Here is a 19,447-nt window from a genome sequence, read left to right as displayed (position 1 = left end):
GAGAAGGGGAAGATTGTAGTGGGAATGAAAGGGCCAGAGGGTGGTGGGTGTACGGAACGAGCTGTCAGAAGGGGTAGTCCAGGCAGGTACTATAATAATGTTTAAAAGGCATTTGGACAGGTACTTGGGTTGGAAAGGTTTAGAGGGCTAGGGGCCAAATGTAACATGGGCAAGTTGGGCCGAAGGGCCTGTTTCCGTGCTGCTTGACTCTACAACTGAGAGGTTTCTACACATACAGACGGAATGTGGGGGATATTAGAGAATTACAGAGACACCATTGACATGGAGAGAATATGAGCATGTGCCTTGGATAAAAGAAGCCAAGATTTCAAAGACGGAATGAAAGCGAGAGAAGTTCTCTCGTGGATGTGCATCGTGCGAGTCTGTAGGAACGCCGACAGGCCAACGTAAACCCCTCTCACTGTGGCGATTCTCTGGCAATCAATAGACAATAGACAATAGACAATAGACAATAGGTGCAGGAGTAGGCCATTCGGCCCTTCGAGCCAGCACCGCCATTCAATGTGATCATGGCTGATCATTCTCAATCAGTACCCCGTTCCTGCCTTCTCCCCATACCCCCTGACTCCGCTATCCTCAAGAGCTCTATCTAGCTCTCTCTTGAATGTATTCAGAGAATTGGCCTCCACTGCCTTCTGAGGCAGAGAATTCCACAGATTCACAACTCTCTGACTAAAAAAGTTTTTCCTCATCTCTGTTCCAAATGGCCGACCCCTTATTCTTAAACTGTGGCCCCTGGTTCTGGACTCCCCCAACATTGGGAACATGTTTCCTGCCTCTAACATGTCCAACCCCTTAATAATCTTATACGTTTCGATAAGATCCCCCGGTGTTGCAGTACCGAGTGATAGCTACGTTTTAATGTAAATATTCCCTGCACGAGGATAATGGGACATGACAGGCTGCGTTTTGTAATAACATGATGGCGCTCAGCTCCTCTGTGTCTCGATATGGAAGGAACAAAACAAGTTGCCAAAACAAATTCTGTTGTCAGCCTCATTTCTGCAATAGTGTTTCTTGTCTCGTTACTGAAAGCTGTTCCAAACAAGTCTCGAGAAGCACAACACAAGTCCAGGACGACTGACACACAGGAGACTGCAGATGCTGGGATCCTGAGCAAAGCACAAAGTGCTGGAGGAACTCAGCGGCTCAGGCAGCTTCTGTGGAGGGAATGGGCGGAGAGAGTTTTTGATCAGGACCCTTCTTCAGACACTTATAAAACCTGAAAAATTTGCAATGCAATTACCAAGTACCCGTGTACACTAACTGTTCTAATGAACACTGGTTAATCTAAACCATTAAACCTCTTTCTCCCACCACCAACAAAGCCACTCGTACAATTGGTAACACATCCATTACCTTAGTAACATAGAAAATAGGGGCAGGAGTAGGCCATTCGGCCCTTCGAGCCAGCACCGCCATTCAATGTGATCATGGCTGATCATCCACAATTAGAACCCCTTTCCTGCTTTATAGACAATAGACAATAGACAATAGGTGCAGGAGGAAGCCATTTGGCCCTTCGAGCCAGCACCACCATTCAATGTGATCATGGCTGATCATCCACAATTAGTATCCCATTCCTGCTTGATAGACAATAGACAATTGGTGCAGGAGTAGGCCATTCGGCCCTTCGAGCCAGCACCACCATTCAATGTGATCATGGCTGATCAGTACCCCGTTTCTGCCCTCTCCCCCTGACTCCGCTTTCATTAAATTTCTCCCCATATCCCTTGATTCCGTTAGTCCTAAGAGCTAAACCTAACTTAGATATCAGAGCATAGATACTCATTCCCTCCGCCACTGGTATTGTGTATTATCTGCAAAATATACTAGATCCAGTCATCAACAATACTCCAACAACCACCTCCCAAACTCTCAACCTCCACCACCATCAATCACCTCCCAAACTCTCAACCTCCACCACCAAAAACACACCAAGGACTTCAAGACCGACCTCTGTCATTAATTTGCTGTTTTCCAATCCACGATTCTTGTCCTTGAGATTTCTTGTTTCTGCTCCCCGTAACTGGGGCAAAACACAGAGTGCTGGAGAAACTCAGTGGGTCAGGCAGCATCTGTGGAGACAGTGGATAGACGATGTTTCTGGTTGTCTTCAGTCTGAAGGAGGATGCCAAACCGAAACCTTGTCAGTCCATTCCCTTCACAGATGCTGCCTGACCCGCTGAGTTCCTCCAGCACTTTGTGTATTTAACTTAAGATTCCAAGAGTGTTGGTCTAGATTTCTTATTGACTGTGTACAGAGGTGCAGTAAAAAGCTTTGTTCTGCATGCTATCCAATCAGATCAGATAATACCTTCTGGAAATACAATAAATTTAAACTCAAGTACAACAGGTGGAGCAAAGGGGAAGATACAGAGTGCAGAATATAGTCCTCAGCATTGTAGCGCATCAGTTCCAGAGACAAAGACCAATGTCCGTAATGGGGTAGAGGTGAATCGGACAGCACCCTAGCTCATGGAAGGACCGTTCAGAAGCCTGATAACAGAGGGGAAGAAGCTGTTCCTGAGTCTGGTGGTGCGGGCTGTCAAGATTCTGTATCTTGCTTGTGCTCCCACTCGAAGTGGGGTTCATGTTTTGCCAGCTGGGAGAAATTCCCAGCAAAGGTTCACCATAGTTGGCACGGTGGCACAGCGGTAAAGTTGCTGCTTCACAGCGCCAGAGACCCGGGTTCCATCCTGACTACGGGTGCTATCTGTATGCCGTTTGTACGTTCTCCCCGTGACCTGCGTGGGTTTTCTCTGGGTGCTCTGGTTTCCTCCCGCACTCCAAAGACGTACAGTTTTGTAGGAAAGTTGGCTTGGTATAATGATAAATTGTCCCCAGTGTGCGTAGGATAGTGTAAGTGTGCGGACATCGCTGGCCAGCCTGGTCACAATGGGGCGAAGGGCCTGTTTCTTCGCTGCGTCTCTCAACTAAACGAAACGAATAAATTAGTGGTAAGGTTTTCCAGTCGCAGAGGGTTAATGCTGTACCTTTTGGGAATTGTTCTGCAGGGAAGGCTCCTCATTTTCTCCGTCTCCAGAACGTGGAAGTGAATGCGGGACAGAACGCTACATTCCAGTGCATCGCAGGTGGCAAGTGGTCCCAGCACGACAAGCTGTGGCTGCAGGTTGGTACATCGTCCTTGTCTTCATTATCGGACAATGTTTAAATTGCCCGATTGTTTCCAGCTCTGGGCTGGAACATTTAATGGTGATGGTGCTTTTCACCCTTTCCTGTGTTCTGTTAATGCCATGGCCTCTCTCAGCTTCAAGAGAATATAATTGGGAAAGAATGCCAATAGACCTGCATGTCAACACATATATATCTTCCAATGTTTACAGCTTTCTAAAGTTTCTCCCCAGAAGTGCCAATGTGGCAAATGTCCCTGTTAGTTTAATAAGGCCAGCCTCCTCTTCCAAAAGGCTTAATAGGACATTCAAGAATCTTCCCTTTAGACGGTCCACTAAGCAATTTATTTCCAATGTTTCTTCACAAAGAATAAATTTAAAGTGAACTTGCCTCTTATCGTATTTAATGTGTTTTTGTCAATATTTTACCTTTCCTTTATTCTGAAGTAGAAAGAGCTATAAAAGTGCACACAGAAGAAATACTCACCAACGTCTTGTACAACAGCAATAGAACATCCCAACTTCTGCACTCAATTCCCTGAATGATGAAGGTCACCTTGCCAAAAGCCTTATTGAGCACCCTATCTCCAACACCATTCCCAGGGAACTATCTACCTGGGCTCCTAAAGCCCTCTGCTCCACGCCACTCCCCAGGGTCCTACCAATCAGTGAGTGGGATCATGTCTTGGTTTGATTTCCCAAAATGCAAAACCGTACATTTAGAGTCATAGAGTGATACAGTGTGGAAACAGGCCCTTCGGCCCAACTTGCCCACACCGGCCAACAAGTCCCATCTGCCAGCATTTGGTCCATATCCCTCCAAACCTGTCCTATCCATGTACCTGTCTAACTGCTTCTTAAACGTTGGGATAGTCCCAGCCTCAACTACCTCATCTGGCAGCTTGTTCCATACACCCACCACACTTTGTGTGAAAATATTACCCCTCAGATTCCTATTAAATATTTTCCCCATCACCTTAAACCTATGTCTTCTGGTCCTCGATTCACCTACACTGGGCAAGAGTCTCTGTGCATCTACCCGATCTATTCCTCACATGATCTTATACACCTCCATAAGATCTCCCCTCATCCTCCTGTGCTCCAAAGACTAGAGTCCCAGCCTACTCAACCTCTGCCTACAGCTCACACCCTCTTATCTGAATGAATCTGAATTAAACTCTATTTGTCCATTCCTCTGCTAACTTGCCCAGCTGGTCAACATCCCACTGAAATTCTTGATAACCGTCTTCACTATCTACAATACCACTTATTTTAGTATCATTTACAAACACTCTAATTAGGCCTTATCAAGAAGGTTGATATAAAACCATAAACAGCAATGGAATCGTCACCCATTCCTTCTCTCCCAAGATGCTGTCTGACCCGCTGAGTTACTCCAGCATTTTGTGATACCTTAAGACACAGACGATCGACACAAAAAGCTGGAGTAACTCATTGGGCAGTTTAGACCCTTCAACATCACCCATTCCTTCTCTCCAGAGATGCTGCCTGTCCCGCTGAGTTACTCCAGCATTTTGTGTCTATCTTCGGTTTAAACCAGCATCTGCAGTTCCTTCCTACACCTTAAGACACAGGTGTCCAGTCTGAGAAACAACCTTCCACCACAACCCTCTACTTCTTTCCCTGAAGCCACCTCTCTGTCCGGTTAGCTAGTCTCTGGAACACATGGATTGTAACCTCCCAGAGCAGCCTACCATTCCGAATTTATCAAAGGTTTTGCTGAAGTCGATAAAGACAATTTTCACCCCGTCAATCCCTTCAAGGTCAGCAGTCTTTCTAGTTTTTAAATACCTCCTGTTAATACAATCGAAAAGCGCCGTGGGTCATGACTAGTGTCTGTGGCAGGAACCTCGAATGCATGCTTCATCTCTGAAAAGCAAAGGGTTTATTCCGCACGCACCAAGGGTCAGGTCATTACCTTTTGATGGCCCGTCAAAAAAGAAATACTGTTAAGTACAAACCAGTGCTACTAATGAGGAATCTTGAACAAAACCTGACATATCCTTTCAAGAATAAACCCTTAACAATTATAACTGCAGTGCAAATGCAATACTTTGGAAGCCTTTCAGTACTAGTAAAGGTCAAATTGAATTGCAGATTTCGGTATGTCAGTGAAACGGAGGGTTATTCCACCCCTTCACTGTGCGTCAGTGATATTCACGCTTCATGATATGGCTACCCATCTGCACAAATACATTCACAATTAGTGACTGATCTGATATCGTATTAGAAAGGTAAACGTTCCTCTCGGTCTCTTCCAATACTCAATCAGATCTTATCTCTTTAACTAGCCTTCAAACGCTCGCTCTGCTTTGAGAGGTTTTCATGAACCGTGTGAAGGTTTTCTCATCCCATTCTCTGAATCCATCTTTACCCATCAGGCTTGTCCAGAAGACTAACAACTCACTGTCTTTAAAATGATTGCTATTTAGTGCGAAGAATTTAAACGTAGGAGGCTGAGGGGTGAGCTCATTGAGGTGTACGTGATAGTGAGGAACTCTCAGGGCTAACAGAATCAAGGGATATGGGGAGAAAGCAAGAAAGGGGTACTGATTGTGGATGATCAGACATTTAACAGGGACCTCAGGGGCAACCTTTTCGCTCAGTGTATAGTCCGTATCTGGAACGAGCTACCAGAGGAAGTCACAGAACGGGTACAATCATGACTTTTAAAGACATTTGGTCAGATACATGGATAAGGTTGAGAGGGATATGACCAAATTCAGGCAAATGGGACTAGCCTAGTGTGCCAACTTGGTTGGCATGGACAAGATGAGCTGAAGGGCCTGTTTCCTTGTACACAATTCTATGACGTTTGGGCGTGAGGCCTAATATGCCCATACATGGCCAAGTTCTAATATGCCCATACATGGCCAAGTTCTAATATGCCCATACATGGCCAAGTTCTAATATGCCCATACATGGCCAAGTTCCAAAAGTTTGTTTGATCGAATTTGCAGCATTAAAGTGAAGTGAGACCACTTTATTACAGGAACAGTGTAAATGCTCTGAGAGTTAGTAGATTTACATAGAAACATAGTAAATAGGTGCAGGAGTAGGCCATTCAGCCCTTCGAGCCAGCACCATCATTCAATATGATCATGGCTGATCATCCAAAATCAGTACCCCGTTCCTGCTTTCTCCCCCTATCCCTTGATTCCGTTAGCCCTGAGAGTTATATCTAACTCTCTTTTGAAAACATCCAGTGAATTGGCCTCCACTGCCTTCTATGGCAGAGATTTCCACAGATGCACAACTCTCTGGGTGAAAAGGTTTTTCCTCCTCTCAGTCCTAAATGGCTGACCCCTTATTCTTACACTGTGACCCCTGGTTCTGGACCCCCCACCCCCAACATCGGGAACATTTTTCCAGCATCTAACATGCCCAATTCCTTAAGAATGCTATATGTTTCTATAAGATCCCCTCTCATCCTAAATTCCAGTGAATACAAGCCCAGTAGACCCATTCTTTCATCATATTGTTAGTGTTAGTCTGTGTTAGTGTGCAGACATAAACAACTGCAGATGCTGGTTTACAAAAAAATCACCACCCTGTTTATTTATGTAACTATTTTTGATATTAACGGAAATGCTTTCTCTTTCTTTACAGTTTCCAACAGTCTAAAAAATTAGGACAGTTAGGCAAGGGGAGCTGTGGAAAGAACAGTGAGGCCGTTTCGAGTTTATAAAAACGCGCGCAATAATTTATTTGAATAGGTTATTTATTGCATGTCTATTAGTCATAAAAGAGAAAATAATATTTAGCATCAAATCCTTTTATTTGGAGAGGGTTTTCTGTGACAGTACGGCATACCTCCTCAAAATAAACTAGATTTTCAAGTTTTTAGAATTTTACCTACCTTTATATTTTTAAAATTATTAAGTTAATTGTTCACACAATCAAAATGGGGGGGGGGGGGGGGGGGGGAGGGGATGTATTGAGGGAAAATTGTTTGACAGGTATAGTTTAATTTTTAATTACTATGCATTTCTACAAAGATAGCACTGGTATAAATCAGTGTTATGTTGTTGAAAATGTTCTGTTTCATAGATATTAATGGCAATTATATAATTTAAAATACTTAATGGATAATAGCAGTTATAACTCGAATAATGTATCGTAGCATCGGATACATTAAAATATCGACTAGAGGTCTTATTGTAGGGCCTGTTAGGCAGATAAATTATATCTATGTAATTATGGTACTAACTGTTAGAAAAAATGGTGCGTTTCCAAGATGTAAGTTTCAGCTGATTATTAAATTGTGAATTCTCACCAATATCTCTCTATATTTGGGCTCTATCTATATTTCTGTATTAGATTCCTCTCTACCCAGACTCTGTGAATACCCTGTGTCTCTCACCTTCCCTTTAAACTCAAGCTAAAAAGAAAGTGCTGGAGGAACTCAGCGGGTCAGGCAGCATCTGTGGAGGGAACGTTTCAGGTCGGGACCCTTCTCTAGACTGACCTACTAAGTTCCTCCAGCAGTTTAATTTTTGCTCAAGATTCCAGCATCTGCAGTCTCTTGTGTCTATCTTTGGTATAAACCGGCATCTGCAGTTCCTTTTTATTACACTTAATTATGTGGCCTCAGCACTCTGTGACCTGCACCTTATTTTGAGTCTGTGATCTTTCATTTAATTCAATCCTGCTATCAATTCAGGAAGGTTAAATTGTAAACATTAATTTCCTATGATTTAGGGTTTCTTTAAAGAGCTTTGGATGTTTGTAAGATGTTGCAGTACCTTATCTTCTCAGCCGATATCGAGGGAACATTATAAACTACAGATAGACAATAGACAATAGGTGCAGGAGGAGGCCATTCGGCCCTTCGAACCAGCAAGGTGCAGGAGGAGGCCATTCGGCCCTTCGAACCAGCACCGCCATTCAATGTGATCAGGGCTGATCATTCTCAATCAGTACCCCGTTCCTGCCTTCTCCCCATACCCCCTGACTCCGCTATCCTTAAGAGCTCTATCCAGCTCTCTCTTGAAGATCAGTTTAGTTTAGTGCCATGTGTACCGAGGTACAGTGAAAAGCCTTTGTTGCATGCTAACCAGTCAGTGGCAAGACAGAACATGATTACAGTTGAGCCGTCCGCAGTTTGCAGACACAGGATAAAGGGGATAACGTTTAGCGTAAGATAAAGCCAGTAATTGCTGGGTGTTCACAGAATAATTGTTCAACCAAGCAAAAGAGTCATGTTCAATAAACATTGTCACAGCTTATTTCCACAGAAAAGGCGAAAGGTTCATTGGAGTTATTATTTGGATTGTTGCATCAGGAAATAATGTGCTCTGCTCTCTCCAGTGTAACAGAGCTCAGAGTTAACTTGTATGACTAAACGGATGGAGTCTATCCAGCAGTGTCATATAAAATCAATGATAGGGAAGTGAAATAGTCTCAGGCACTGATGAAATGTAGTATCCTTCACTGAACCAATAGGCCACGTGCAACAATGGTTAAAATGGGAATTCCAAAACATGTCGTGGGTCTGGAGTGGAAGAAGGAACTGCAGATGCAGGTTTAAACCGAAGATAGACACAAAGTGCTGGAGTAACTCAGCGGGACAGGCAGCATCTCTGGACAGAAAGAATGGGTGACGTTTCGGGTCGAGACCCTTCTTCAGACTGAGTCAGGGGAGAGGGAGATACAGAGATAAGAAGGTGTAAGGTGTGAAAACAAGACAAAGGGGATGTAGATCAAGGCAAATGTAGGCCTGGGTCACGACGCTTTGTTCCTGAGAATATGGCCCTTAAACTGATTTCATAATGAGACTTTTATGGAATTGAGTTTTTGATCTTACAACTAAGTCTGAACAAAATCTATAATGTTATTGGTGCTACAAACAGCCACCGTGATGCTAGGACCAACTCATATCTGCCTGCCATATCTGCCATATCCCTCCATTTCTTGCTTATCCATGAGCCTCTCCATAAGTCTCCTAAATACAATTATCACATCTGCTTTGTGCGCTGCTCCAGAGCCTGATGGTTGCTGGGAAGAAGCTGTTCTTGAACCTGGAGGTCACAGTTTTCAGCCTCCTGTACCTTCTCCCCATTGGTAGCAGCGAGATGAGAGTGTGGCCAGGGTGGTGTGGGTCAGTGAGAGTGTGGCCAGAGTGGTGTGGGTCAGTGAGAGTGTGGCCAGGGTGGTGTGGGTCAGGGGGGTGTGGTCAGGGTGTGGGTCAGGGTGGTGTGGGTCAGTGTGTGGGTCAGGGTGGTGTGGGTCAGGGTGGTGTGGCCAGGGTGGTGTGGCCAGGGTGGTGTGGGTCAGGGTGGTGTGGGTCAGGGTGGTGTGGGTCAGTGTGTGGGTCAGGGTGGTGTGGGTCAGGGTGGTGTGGGTCAGTGTGTGGGTCAGGGTGGTGTGGGTCAGGGTGGTGTGGGTCAGTGAGAGTGTGGTCAGGGTGGTGTGGGTCAGGGTGGTGTGGGTCAGGGTGGTGTGGGTCAGTGAGAGTGTGGCCAGGGTGGTGTGGGTCAGTGAGAGTGTGGCCAGGGTGGTGTGGGTCAGTGAGAGTGTGGCCAGGGTGGTGTGGGTCAGTGAGAGTGTGGCCAGGGTGGTGTGGGTCAGTGTGGTGTGGGTCAGGGTGGTGTGGGTCAGTGAGAGTGTGGCCAGGGTGGTGTGGGTCAGTGTGGTGTGGGTCAGGGTGGTGTGGGTCAGTGAGAGTGTGGCCAGGGTGGTGTGGGTCAGTGTGGTGTGGGTCAGTGAGAGTGTGGCCAGGGTGGTGTGGGTCAGTGAGAGTGTGGCCAGGGTGGTGTGGGTCAGTGTGGTGTGGGTCAGGGTGGTGTGGGTCAGGGTGGTGTGGGTCAGGGTAAAGTCCCGTAAAGTTTGATGAAAGATAGCCCAAGGGTCTCCAATGAGGTTGATGGGAGGTCAGGACCACTCTCTAGTTGGTGATGGGATGGTTCAGTTGCCTGATAACAGCTGTGAAGAAACTGTCCCTGAATCTGGAGGTGTATGTTTTTGAGGCAGCGTCTCCTATAGATTCCTTAGATGGGGAATTACCCCCAGACGGAGTTGTTCATTGCCGTTCAGCTGGTATTGGTGAGCAAGGCCATGTTTCAACCATTGCACTCTTTGCCCACAGCAATGGCAAGGCAAGGATACGGCCCTGATGGTGACCAGGGTGGTGAACCACAGGCGGTTCTCAGCCACTGTCAGCGTGGCAGATACATCGCACAAGACCACCAGCAAATACCGATGTGTGATCCGGTCGGAAGGCGGCTCGGGAGTGTCCAATTATGCAGAGCTAATTGTGAAAGGTGAGGCCTGCCTTGTGTTACGAAACTAACAAACTGTCAATTGAATGATGTTGAAAGAAAAGCAGTAAATATGTGTTCTGGATAGATGTTTGGTAACGGGCGGCGCGGACACGATGGGCCGAAGGGCCTCTTTCTGTGCTGTAGGACTGTATGACTCTATGTTGCCAACTTCCAAATACGGGACAAGGTGACGTCACCGCCCCGCGCCCCCATGTGACCTCACCCAGCCAGCGGGCACGTGCCGCCCCCGGGCGCCCGCCATTGGTGGAGCGGGAGCACGTGGTCGCTGGTGGTGTTTGCTTTCATATTTGCTGTCTGAGGTGATTTTATGCAATTAACAAAGATTGTGTACACTCTCTGTGTAACCATGAGGGGAGGGGATGGGTGCAACCTAGTGCGTTCCTTAACCCAGGGTGAACATTAGAGACAGTATGGTCCACCTAGGGCCAGCTCCCAGCTGAGTTACTTGTTAAACACTAATGTCAACTAGGGTGAAGGACAGAAAGATTCTGTCTTGATAAATCTCCAACATCTACTTCGAACAAGTTTCAACCCAGGTCTTTTAAATCACAAATGAACCATCTTTAGTGTTTGAAGAAGTCTGAAGAAGGTTCTCGACCTGAAACGTCACCCATTCCTTCTCTCCAGAGATGCTACCTGTTGCTGATGTCGCTGAGTTACTCCAACTTTTTGTGTCTATCTTTGGTTTAAACCAGCATCTGCAGTTCCTTCCTACACTAAAGTATGCACCATCTCGCAGCTTGCTGGGAATCTATATTTGCAGTTTGTCGTTTCTGCCACCGCAGAATTTTTGCCTACTTTGATCAAATCATTTAAATTGTCCAAACCTCATTTCATCTGATTCCTGAAGAGTTGTATTTGATCGTTGTCAAGCCCACAGTCATTGTAACATATTGTATAAAGTATAATATGCAGAACCTTTAAAGTAGGATTGACCATAAATGCAAAGTTGAAATTGGAACTGAAATTTGCAGATGATTAGATTATTTTACATTATTACTTACGGTGAGAAAATGTTTTCCCTGCTGACGCGAATGGATCAAATACAATAATCAGTGGGAGATTGATTTCAAAGTGGGGACAATTTTGTGATTTGTGCAGTCGTGCATGATATTTGAATGCATTATTCTGGGTGCAAACTATGCAATCACAACGCACATGAACATCATTGTATAAGTAACGTAACTGTAGTGTTCGATTGCAACCTAGACTGTTGCTCTGTGCATCCAAGGCACCTTCACTCCATCAGTCTTCAGTTCTGTTCAGGAAATAAATTACTTTTCAAAGATATTCCAAGCGACTGAGTTGCAATTTTAAGACAATATGATTTCTGCCGATTACTTTTACAGCTTGGCTGAAGGTAGTGGAGTAGGTTCCAACCCCCAGGCTGCCTGTCTTTGAGTGATGCCTGTTCAAATCTTCCTCCACCAAAATAAATTGCACATCATTCATTGTAAGGTGCACCCTGAGGATTTAACCAAAATCGCAGAGAGACGTTTTAACCATTATTTATACAAAATAGTCAGTGGCTTGTCCTTCAGTGGTACATTTAACTAACTTCAAATTATTTTTTAGCCACTATTTATTTGTGTTTAGTAATAAAACGTCAACTCCCGAGAATAACATTTGACCCGCTTTTATTTCTTCTTTGTTACTCAGTGCTCCATGCCTCAGCAAGCTTCTTGTCCGCACTTGAATGTCGACAGGCGTGATAATTAAGCAGGCAATTCGAGTCGACCAACAAGGCTTGGTCGAACATATTCTTCTCAAATGAGCTAAAATTGTTATAAATTGGCCTCGTTGAAAGCTAATCTGCATGTAGCCAGTGGAGCGGCAATGTGAAGTGAGAATGTGTTGCAGAAACCTTGCTGGTATGATAAGTGGTGTTGTGCAAGCAATGAGATGGTGGGTATGAGCTGGGAGAATGGTGCTACCTGCAGTCAGAGATTCTACTGTCAACCCACGATAACCACAGTGCAAGACAGCCCCTGCTCCCAGCAACTTGCACATCATTCTCATTCTCTGCAGATTTCACCATATGCTCCTCAGACCTCTGCTGTGCATTTGATGGGGGAAAAAAACTAAATACACCATTTGCATTGAACTAAATTTCACAGTTTTCACAGATGATTACAAAATTAGTTGCTAGAAAAAGCAAGCAGATTGTGCTGTTTAGACTTTCTAAACCATCTTTGCTATTATTGTAGACACAAAATGCTGGAGTAACTCAGCGGGTCAGGCAGCATCTGTGGAGAACATGGGTAGGTGACATTTCACTGAGTGCTGGAGTAACTCAGCGGGTCAGGCAGCATCTGTGGATAACATGGATAGGTGACGTTTCACAGAGTGCTGGAGTAACTCAGCGGGTCAGGCAGCATCTGTGGAGAGAAGGAATGGGTGACGTTTTGGGTCGGGACCCTTCTTCAGACTGATGTCAGGGGAGTGGGTGGGACATTACGTTTTACTGCAAGGGATATTATTGTAACGGAACAAGCACATAACTGCGGTAAAGTCTGGGAATGGAGAGGGTTAGGAAGGAACTGCAGATGCTGGTTTATACCAAAGATAGACACAAAATGTTGGAGTAACTCAGTGGGTCAGGCAGCATCTCTGGAGAGAAGGAATGGGTGACGTTTCAGGTCGAGACCCTTCTTCAGACCTTTGGGATTTGTTTGGTTTGGTTTATGATTGTTACGTGTACCGAGATATGGTGACAAGCTTCTGTTTGCATGCTTTCCAATCAAATCAGATTGGTCTATACATAAATGCAACCAAGCCATACACAAATACAACAGGCAGCGCAAAGAGAAAAGTCCCAGAGTGCAGAGCATGCAGTGGCACAGCATTCAACATAACAGTCCAGAGAAAATGTCAAATGCCTGCAATGAGGTAGGCTGGAAGATCATGGTTTATTGGAGGACCACCTGATAACAGCAGGGAAGAAGCTGTTCCTGAATCTGGTGGTACGTACTATCAAGCTTTTGTATGTCCTGCCCAAGTGGGAAAGGGAGAAGAGGGAATGACTAGGGTGAAAAGGTCCTTGATTAAGTTGTCTGCTTTTCGGAGGCAGTGAGTTGTGTAGACACAGGAAACTGCTGGTGCTGGTTTAAAAAATAAGACACAATGTGCTGGAGTAATTCAGCAGATCAGGCAGCATCTCTGGAGAACATGGATAGGTGACGTTTCACAGAGTGCTGGAGTAACTCAGTGGGTCAGGCAGTGTCTCTGGAGAACATGGGTAGGTGACATTTCACAGAGTGCTGGAGTAACTCAGTGGGTCAGGCAGCGTCTGTGGAGAACATGGATAGGTGACGTTTCACAGAGTGCTGGAGTAACTCAGTGGGTCAGGCAGCATCTCTGGAGAACATGGATAGGTGACGTTTCGCAACGAATGCAGCGCCGGAGACTCAGGTTCGATCCTGACTACGGGTGCTGCACTGTAAGGAGTTTGTACGTTCTCCCCGTGACCTGCGTGGGTTTTCTCCGAGATCTTCGGTTTCCTCCCACACTCCAAAGACGTGCAGGTATGTAGGTTAATTGGCTGGGTAAATGTAAAAATTGTCCCTAGTGGGTGTAGGATAGTGGGATCACTGGGCGGCACGGACTTGGAGGGCCGAAAAGGCCTGTTTCCGGCTGTAGATATATGATATGATATGATATGATCCTTCTTCAGTCTGAAGTAGGGTCCTGTCCTGAAATGTCACCTATTCATGTGCTCCAGAGATGCTGCCTGACCTGCTGGGTTATTCCAGTACTTTGTGCCTATCTTTAGTTAAAAGTCAATGTGGTTTGTGCAATATACAGAGGCCTTATCAGCAAACCATAGGTTCTGTGCATGAATAAAACTTAAGTATTGGCCATGGAGGTGTGATGCAGGATCTTCCCCAGAGAAGACAAAAGAGTTGCAAGGTAAGAAGATCAATTAAAAGTAACAGGCCCTGGATACAATCTGGAAGAATATTTTTAGGCACAGACTATTTTTCTTAATTCACTGCATGATAATTACAAAACATCTCACGGGAGAGAGACAAAAGAATTTAAAATGTTGGATCTAAATTAAAAACTCTCAGAAACTGTAAGAGTGACTCATGTGATTGATTTAATTGGAGACAATTTGGATTTAGTCCAGCCTTTGTAAACCACAGCGAAACAAAGACTGAGGTGTGAGCGATGTGGTGCGTGAATAAACTGAAGTCAGCTTCACTAGTTGTACATCGTCGTCAGTAAGGCACATCACTGTGCCATGAAAATACCAAGATTACCACCAAGTGAATTTGCTGCCTCTCCTATTGCAAACCTTCCTTCGTTACCTAAGTACCTGAACAATTCCCATTGATTACTCTGAGCCATAATGAAGAGGATTATTAAATCTGTTATATTTCTCTTTATATTTGAACCCTTGCTGAGATGATTACAGATCAGCTATTGTTTGAATACTTAAACAGTGCCATGAAAAATTGCATCACGTTCTGCATCAATTAATTACAAGTTTTTTTGTCGAAATCAATACGGAAAATCAAATACCAATAAAACATTTAAGCCTTTAGTAGCAGTTAAGCGAGAGCAATTGTCTATTAGGTTTTGTAAATGGTCTGTGATGTTAAAATTTGTATTGAAATATAGCTGAATTTCAAAGTGTGTTTAATGAATCAGTAACCAAATAAAGGCAACCTCTGTTTAAACGGATTCATGTGCAAAGTGGAAAAGACCCATAGCAGGATCAAGTGAGACAAAACGCAGGAGTGGATTTAATCGAGAAGTAATTGTTTTACGTTCTGTGCACTGCAATGAGATTTAGACAGCGCTATCCGGAAACTGATGCCAGTCAATTTGTTGAGAGTGTTAGACTTGGGGATTAGAAGTAATTCACCCACAAAACCACTTTGTGAATCTCCACAGTACCCAACATCTACTAAGGCAAAAACATTAATGCTTGTTCGTTTACAGATGCAACACTGACAACCCTCAGTGGTCTGAAGAAGGGTCTCGACCTGAAACGTCGTCCATTCCTTCTCTCCCGAGATGCTGCCTGACCTGCTGAGTTACTCCAGCATTTTTTGAATAAATACCTTCGATTTGTACCAGCATCTGCAGTTATTTTCTTATATTATATATACCTTCAGTGGCCCATTCATCTTACGTAAATAACACGGTCCCATCATTCGTTCATTTGCCTACTAATTTTGATGAGTACAGGTGTCAGGGAGCAAGGGGAGAAGACAGGAGAATGGGGTTAGGAGGGAGAGATAGATCAGCCATGATTGAATAGCGGAGTAGACTTGATGGGCCGAATGGCCTAATTCTACTCCTATGACTTATGACCTTATGCCTACAAGAGTTTTTATCAGCCTGACTTATGCCATTCCTTGTGCAACTTCTCATTACAAATATTTAGAGAGAAATTCATCATAGTAACTCTCACGCACGGTGGCACAGCGGTAGAGTTGCCGCCTCACAGCGCCGGAGACCCGGGTTCCATCCTGACTATGGGTGCTGTCTGTACGGAGTTTGTGCGTTCACCCCCTGACCGAGGTGGCTTTTCTCCAGGAGCTCTGGTTTCCTCCCACACTCCAAAGACGTGCAGGTTTGTAGGTAAATTGGCTTTGTTAAATTGTCCCCAGTTTGTGTAGGATAGTGTTAGTGTGGGGGGATCTCTGGTCAGTGTGGACCCGGTGCGCCGAAGCCTTCATTCTTTGTTATAAATGTTCAGGAGGGATAAACCAAGAGCAGAGGTCAGAAGTCAGGGGGTCAAGCTCGATCTTGGTCATTACTATTTGGGGAGAGTCTGCTTTCATCAACAGAGAGCGACGCAGTGGGGAAAGGCAGGCAGTCACCAGTGAGCCTACGCACGGTAATTAGTGGCCACACCGCACTGACACACACCTGCACATTGGCATAATATAAGAAAATAACTGCAGATGCTGGTACAAATCGGTTTATTCACAAAATGCTGGAGTAACTCAGCAGGTCAGGCAGTATCTCGGGAGAGAAGGAATGGGTGACGTTTCGGGTCGAGACCCTTCTTCAGAGATTGGCAAGCGGGAAGCTATTTTGTTTTGCTGTGAAAGTGATTTATGGTCTGTTTGTTCAGAGTCAAGATTGAATTTATTTTTAAGCTGCACCCTGAGCCCAGGAAACTCCCCATTAAGACCGCGCTCACACACAGGTGTAAGGTTGCATGGCTTCATTGATCAACCCCCCAACATAAAGAACAATGGGTGGAAGAAGGAACTACAGGTGCTGGTTTAAACCGAAGATAGACACAGAAAGCTGGAGTAACTCAGCGGGTCAGGCAGCATCTCTGGAGAGAAGGAATGGGTGACGTTTCGGGCCGAGAATGGTCTTGTCCCGAAACGTCACCTATTCTTTCTCTCCAGAGATGCAGCCTGTCCCGCTGAGTTACTCCAGCATTTTGTGTTTATCAAGCATGGGAATTTTCTGCGTTTCCGCGGATTTCCGCGTTTTCAAAATCGATTTTCCGCGCTTTTTGCATGATTTCCGCATTTTTCACTTTGCCAAAATCGCTTTTACCGACGGAGAAATTGGATTGAAAAAAAGAAAGAAAAAAAAAGAAAATAAACGGTGCATAGCAGTGTTTTGCAGCCAGGGTTCCCCAGAATACTAGGGTTCCGCTAGAGGTCGCTAGGAGTTCCGCTAATCATTGAAATCCAGACAAAATTACGAGAGCCCACTTGAAATCCCCCGCGCCCTGGAAGTCTCTTCGAAAATGTGGCACCTCGGCTGGGCAAGGCAGCCAATCTCGACCTCATCGGGACTTCCACGGCCGATCAGTGGGTTGAATTTGCAACCTGCGGCCGGGGCTCTGGAACTCCAGCCCAGCTGGAACCAGCACATCGATGGCCATCGCTGAGCGACTTCCTTGGCCGGCTGGATAAACCAGCAAAGCTCTGGAACCAAGAGTGCCAGAAAATCAGTGGTGGAACGGTAATTAGTATATATTAAATTTAAGTGCAAGATTATATAACTAAATTAATTAAGATAATAAAAATGTTATTAGTGCACAGTGACATATTCACACTATTTTGTAATGTCCGTTTTTACTTTGTAATGCACTAAAAGAGGCTTGAAACTGGTAATTTTGTGTGTAAATTTTCAACACTTTTTTGACCTTTTTGAGGCCCACTGTGCAAGTGTTCGGCACTTTTCCTCGTTTTTTTACCTCATTCACATGTCTGGTTAATGTAAAGAACAGAGGGGATTGGTGAAACGGCCAGGGTAAGAGTAAGAACTGCCCCTGGATCTGTCACCACCCCACACAGTCAACCTGCTCGTACCCTGGACCACTCTGGACCACTATTGTGTTTGTTTTTGTAAATGAGTTGGAAGTAAGACAAGTAAATACTGAAAGGGTGCATCGAGTTACCAAGATGTCGATGGCTGCAGATTCATTTTTAAACCTCAACTTCGATATAAGTGGTACCCCCGTATGTCAGTGCTGTGCAAAGACTGTACAGTGCCAGATACACAGCTAATCACACAGCACCTTGTACAACGTGCAAGCTATTCTGGAGCGGCTTGTCACATAACTTCATGTAACTACATCTGAAGCAACTCCACACTTTATGTGTACGGGAGAAAACTGCAGATGCAGGTTTAAACCGAAGGTAGACACAAAGTGCTGGAGTAACTCAGCGGGTCAGGCAGCATCTCTGGAGAGAAGGAATGGGTGATGTTTTGGGTTGAGACCCTTCTTCAGACTGAAGAAAGGTCTCGACCCGAATCAGCCATGATCACATTGAATGGCAGTGCTGGCTCGAGGGGCCGAATGGCCTACTCCTGCACCTATTGTATATTGTCTACTGTCAAAGACCCGCTGAGTTATTTCACCATTTTTTGTGTCTAACTTCCACACTTCATGCAGTAGGTTTCACTGTGACTCAGACCCTTGTGGTGGCTTGTGTCACAGTCAATAGACAATAGACAATAGGTGCAGGAGTAGGCCATTCAGCCCTTCGAGCCAGCTCCGCCATTCAATGCGATCATGGCTGATCACTCTCAATCAGTACCCCGTTCCTGCCTTCTCCCCATACCCCCTCACTCCGCTATCCTTAAGAGCTCTATCCAGCTCTCTCTTGAAAGCATCCAACGAACTGGCCTCCACTGCCTTCTGAGGCAGAGAATTCCACACCTTCACCACTCTCTGACTGAAAAAGTTCTTCCTCATCTCCGTTCTAAATGGCCTACCCCTTATTCTTAAACTGTGGCCCCTTGTTCTGGACTCCCCCAACATTGGGAACATGTTTCCTGCCTCTAATGTGTCCAATCCCCTAATTATCTTATATGTTTCAATAAGGGGCCACAGTTTAAGAATAAGGGGTAGGCCATTTAGAACGGAGATGAGGAAGAACTTTTTCAGTCAGAGAGTGGTGAAGGTGTGGAATTCTCTGCCTCATAAGGCAGTGGAGGCCAGTTCGTTGGATGCTTTCAAGAGAGAGCTGGATAGAGCTCTTAAGGATAGCGGAGTGAGGGGGTATGGGGAGAAGGCAGGAACGGGGTACTGATTGAGAGTGATCAGCCATGATCGCATTGAATGGCGGTGCTGGCTCGAAGGGCTGAATGGCCTACTCCTGCACCTATTGTCTATTGTCTATTGTCTATTAAGATCCCCCCTCATCCTTCTAAATTCCAGTGTATACAAGCCCAATCGCTCCAGCCTTTCAACATACGACAGTCCCTCCATTCCGGGAATTAACCTAGTGAACCTACGCTGCAAGCCCTCCATAGCAAGAATATCCTTCCTCAAATTTGGAGACCAAAGCTGCACACAGTACTCCAGGTGCGGTCTCACCAGGGCCCGGTACAACTGTAGAAGGACCTCTTTGCTCCTATACTCAACTCCTCTTGTTACGAAGGCCAACATTCCATTGGCTTTCTTCACTGCCTGCTGTACCTGCATGCTTCCTTTCATTGACTGATGCACTAGGACACCCAGATCTCGTTGAACTCCCCTTCCTCCTAACTTGACAC

The 19,447-nt window shown here is 45.3% G+C and overlaps 1 protein-coding gene across 5 annotated transcripts in view; it reads left to right on the top strand.

Moving 5' to 3' along the window:
• LOC144604575 (receptor-type tyrosine-protein phosphatase T-like) overlaps window positions 1–19,447 on the top strand; it is a 607,863-nt gene that overhangs the window by 260,966 nt on the left and 327,450 nt on the right. For 4 of the 5 annotated variants that reach the window (XM_078419171.1, XM_078419169.1, XM_078419173.1 and 1 more), the window contains exons 5-6: window positions 3,039–3,154; window positions 10,264–10,438. The exons of the other annotated variant lie outside the window; for it this stretch is intronic. In XM_078419171.1, coding sequence (XP_078275297.1) covers window positions 3,039–3,154; window positions 10,264–10,438 — 291 coding nt within the window. The remainder of the gene's footprint in view (window positions 1–3,038; window positions 3,155–10,263; window positions 10,439–19,447) is intronic. 5 annotated transcript variants of the gene reach the window in all.

The sequence above is a fragment of the Rhinoraja longicauda genome, chromosome 22 (genome assembly GCF_053455715.1).
Source record: "Rhinoraja longicauda isolate Sanriku21f chromosome 22, sRhiLon1.1, whole genome shotgun sequence".
NCBI classification, from domain to species: Eukaryota; Metazoa; Chordata; class Chondrichthyes; order Rajiformes; family Arhynchobatidae; genus Rhinoraja; species Rhinoraja longicauda.
The sequence above is the reverse complement of the archived record's forward strand: the minus strand, read 5'-3'. Positions and strand labels throughout refer to the sequence as shown.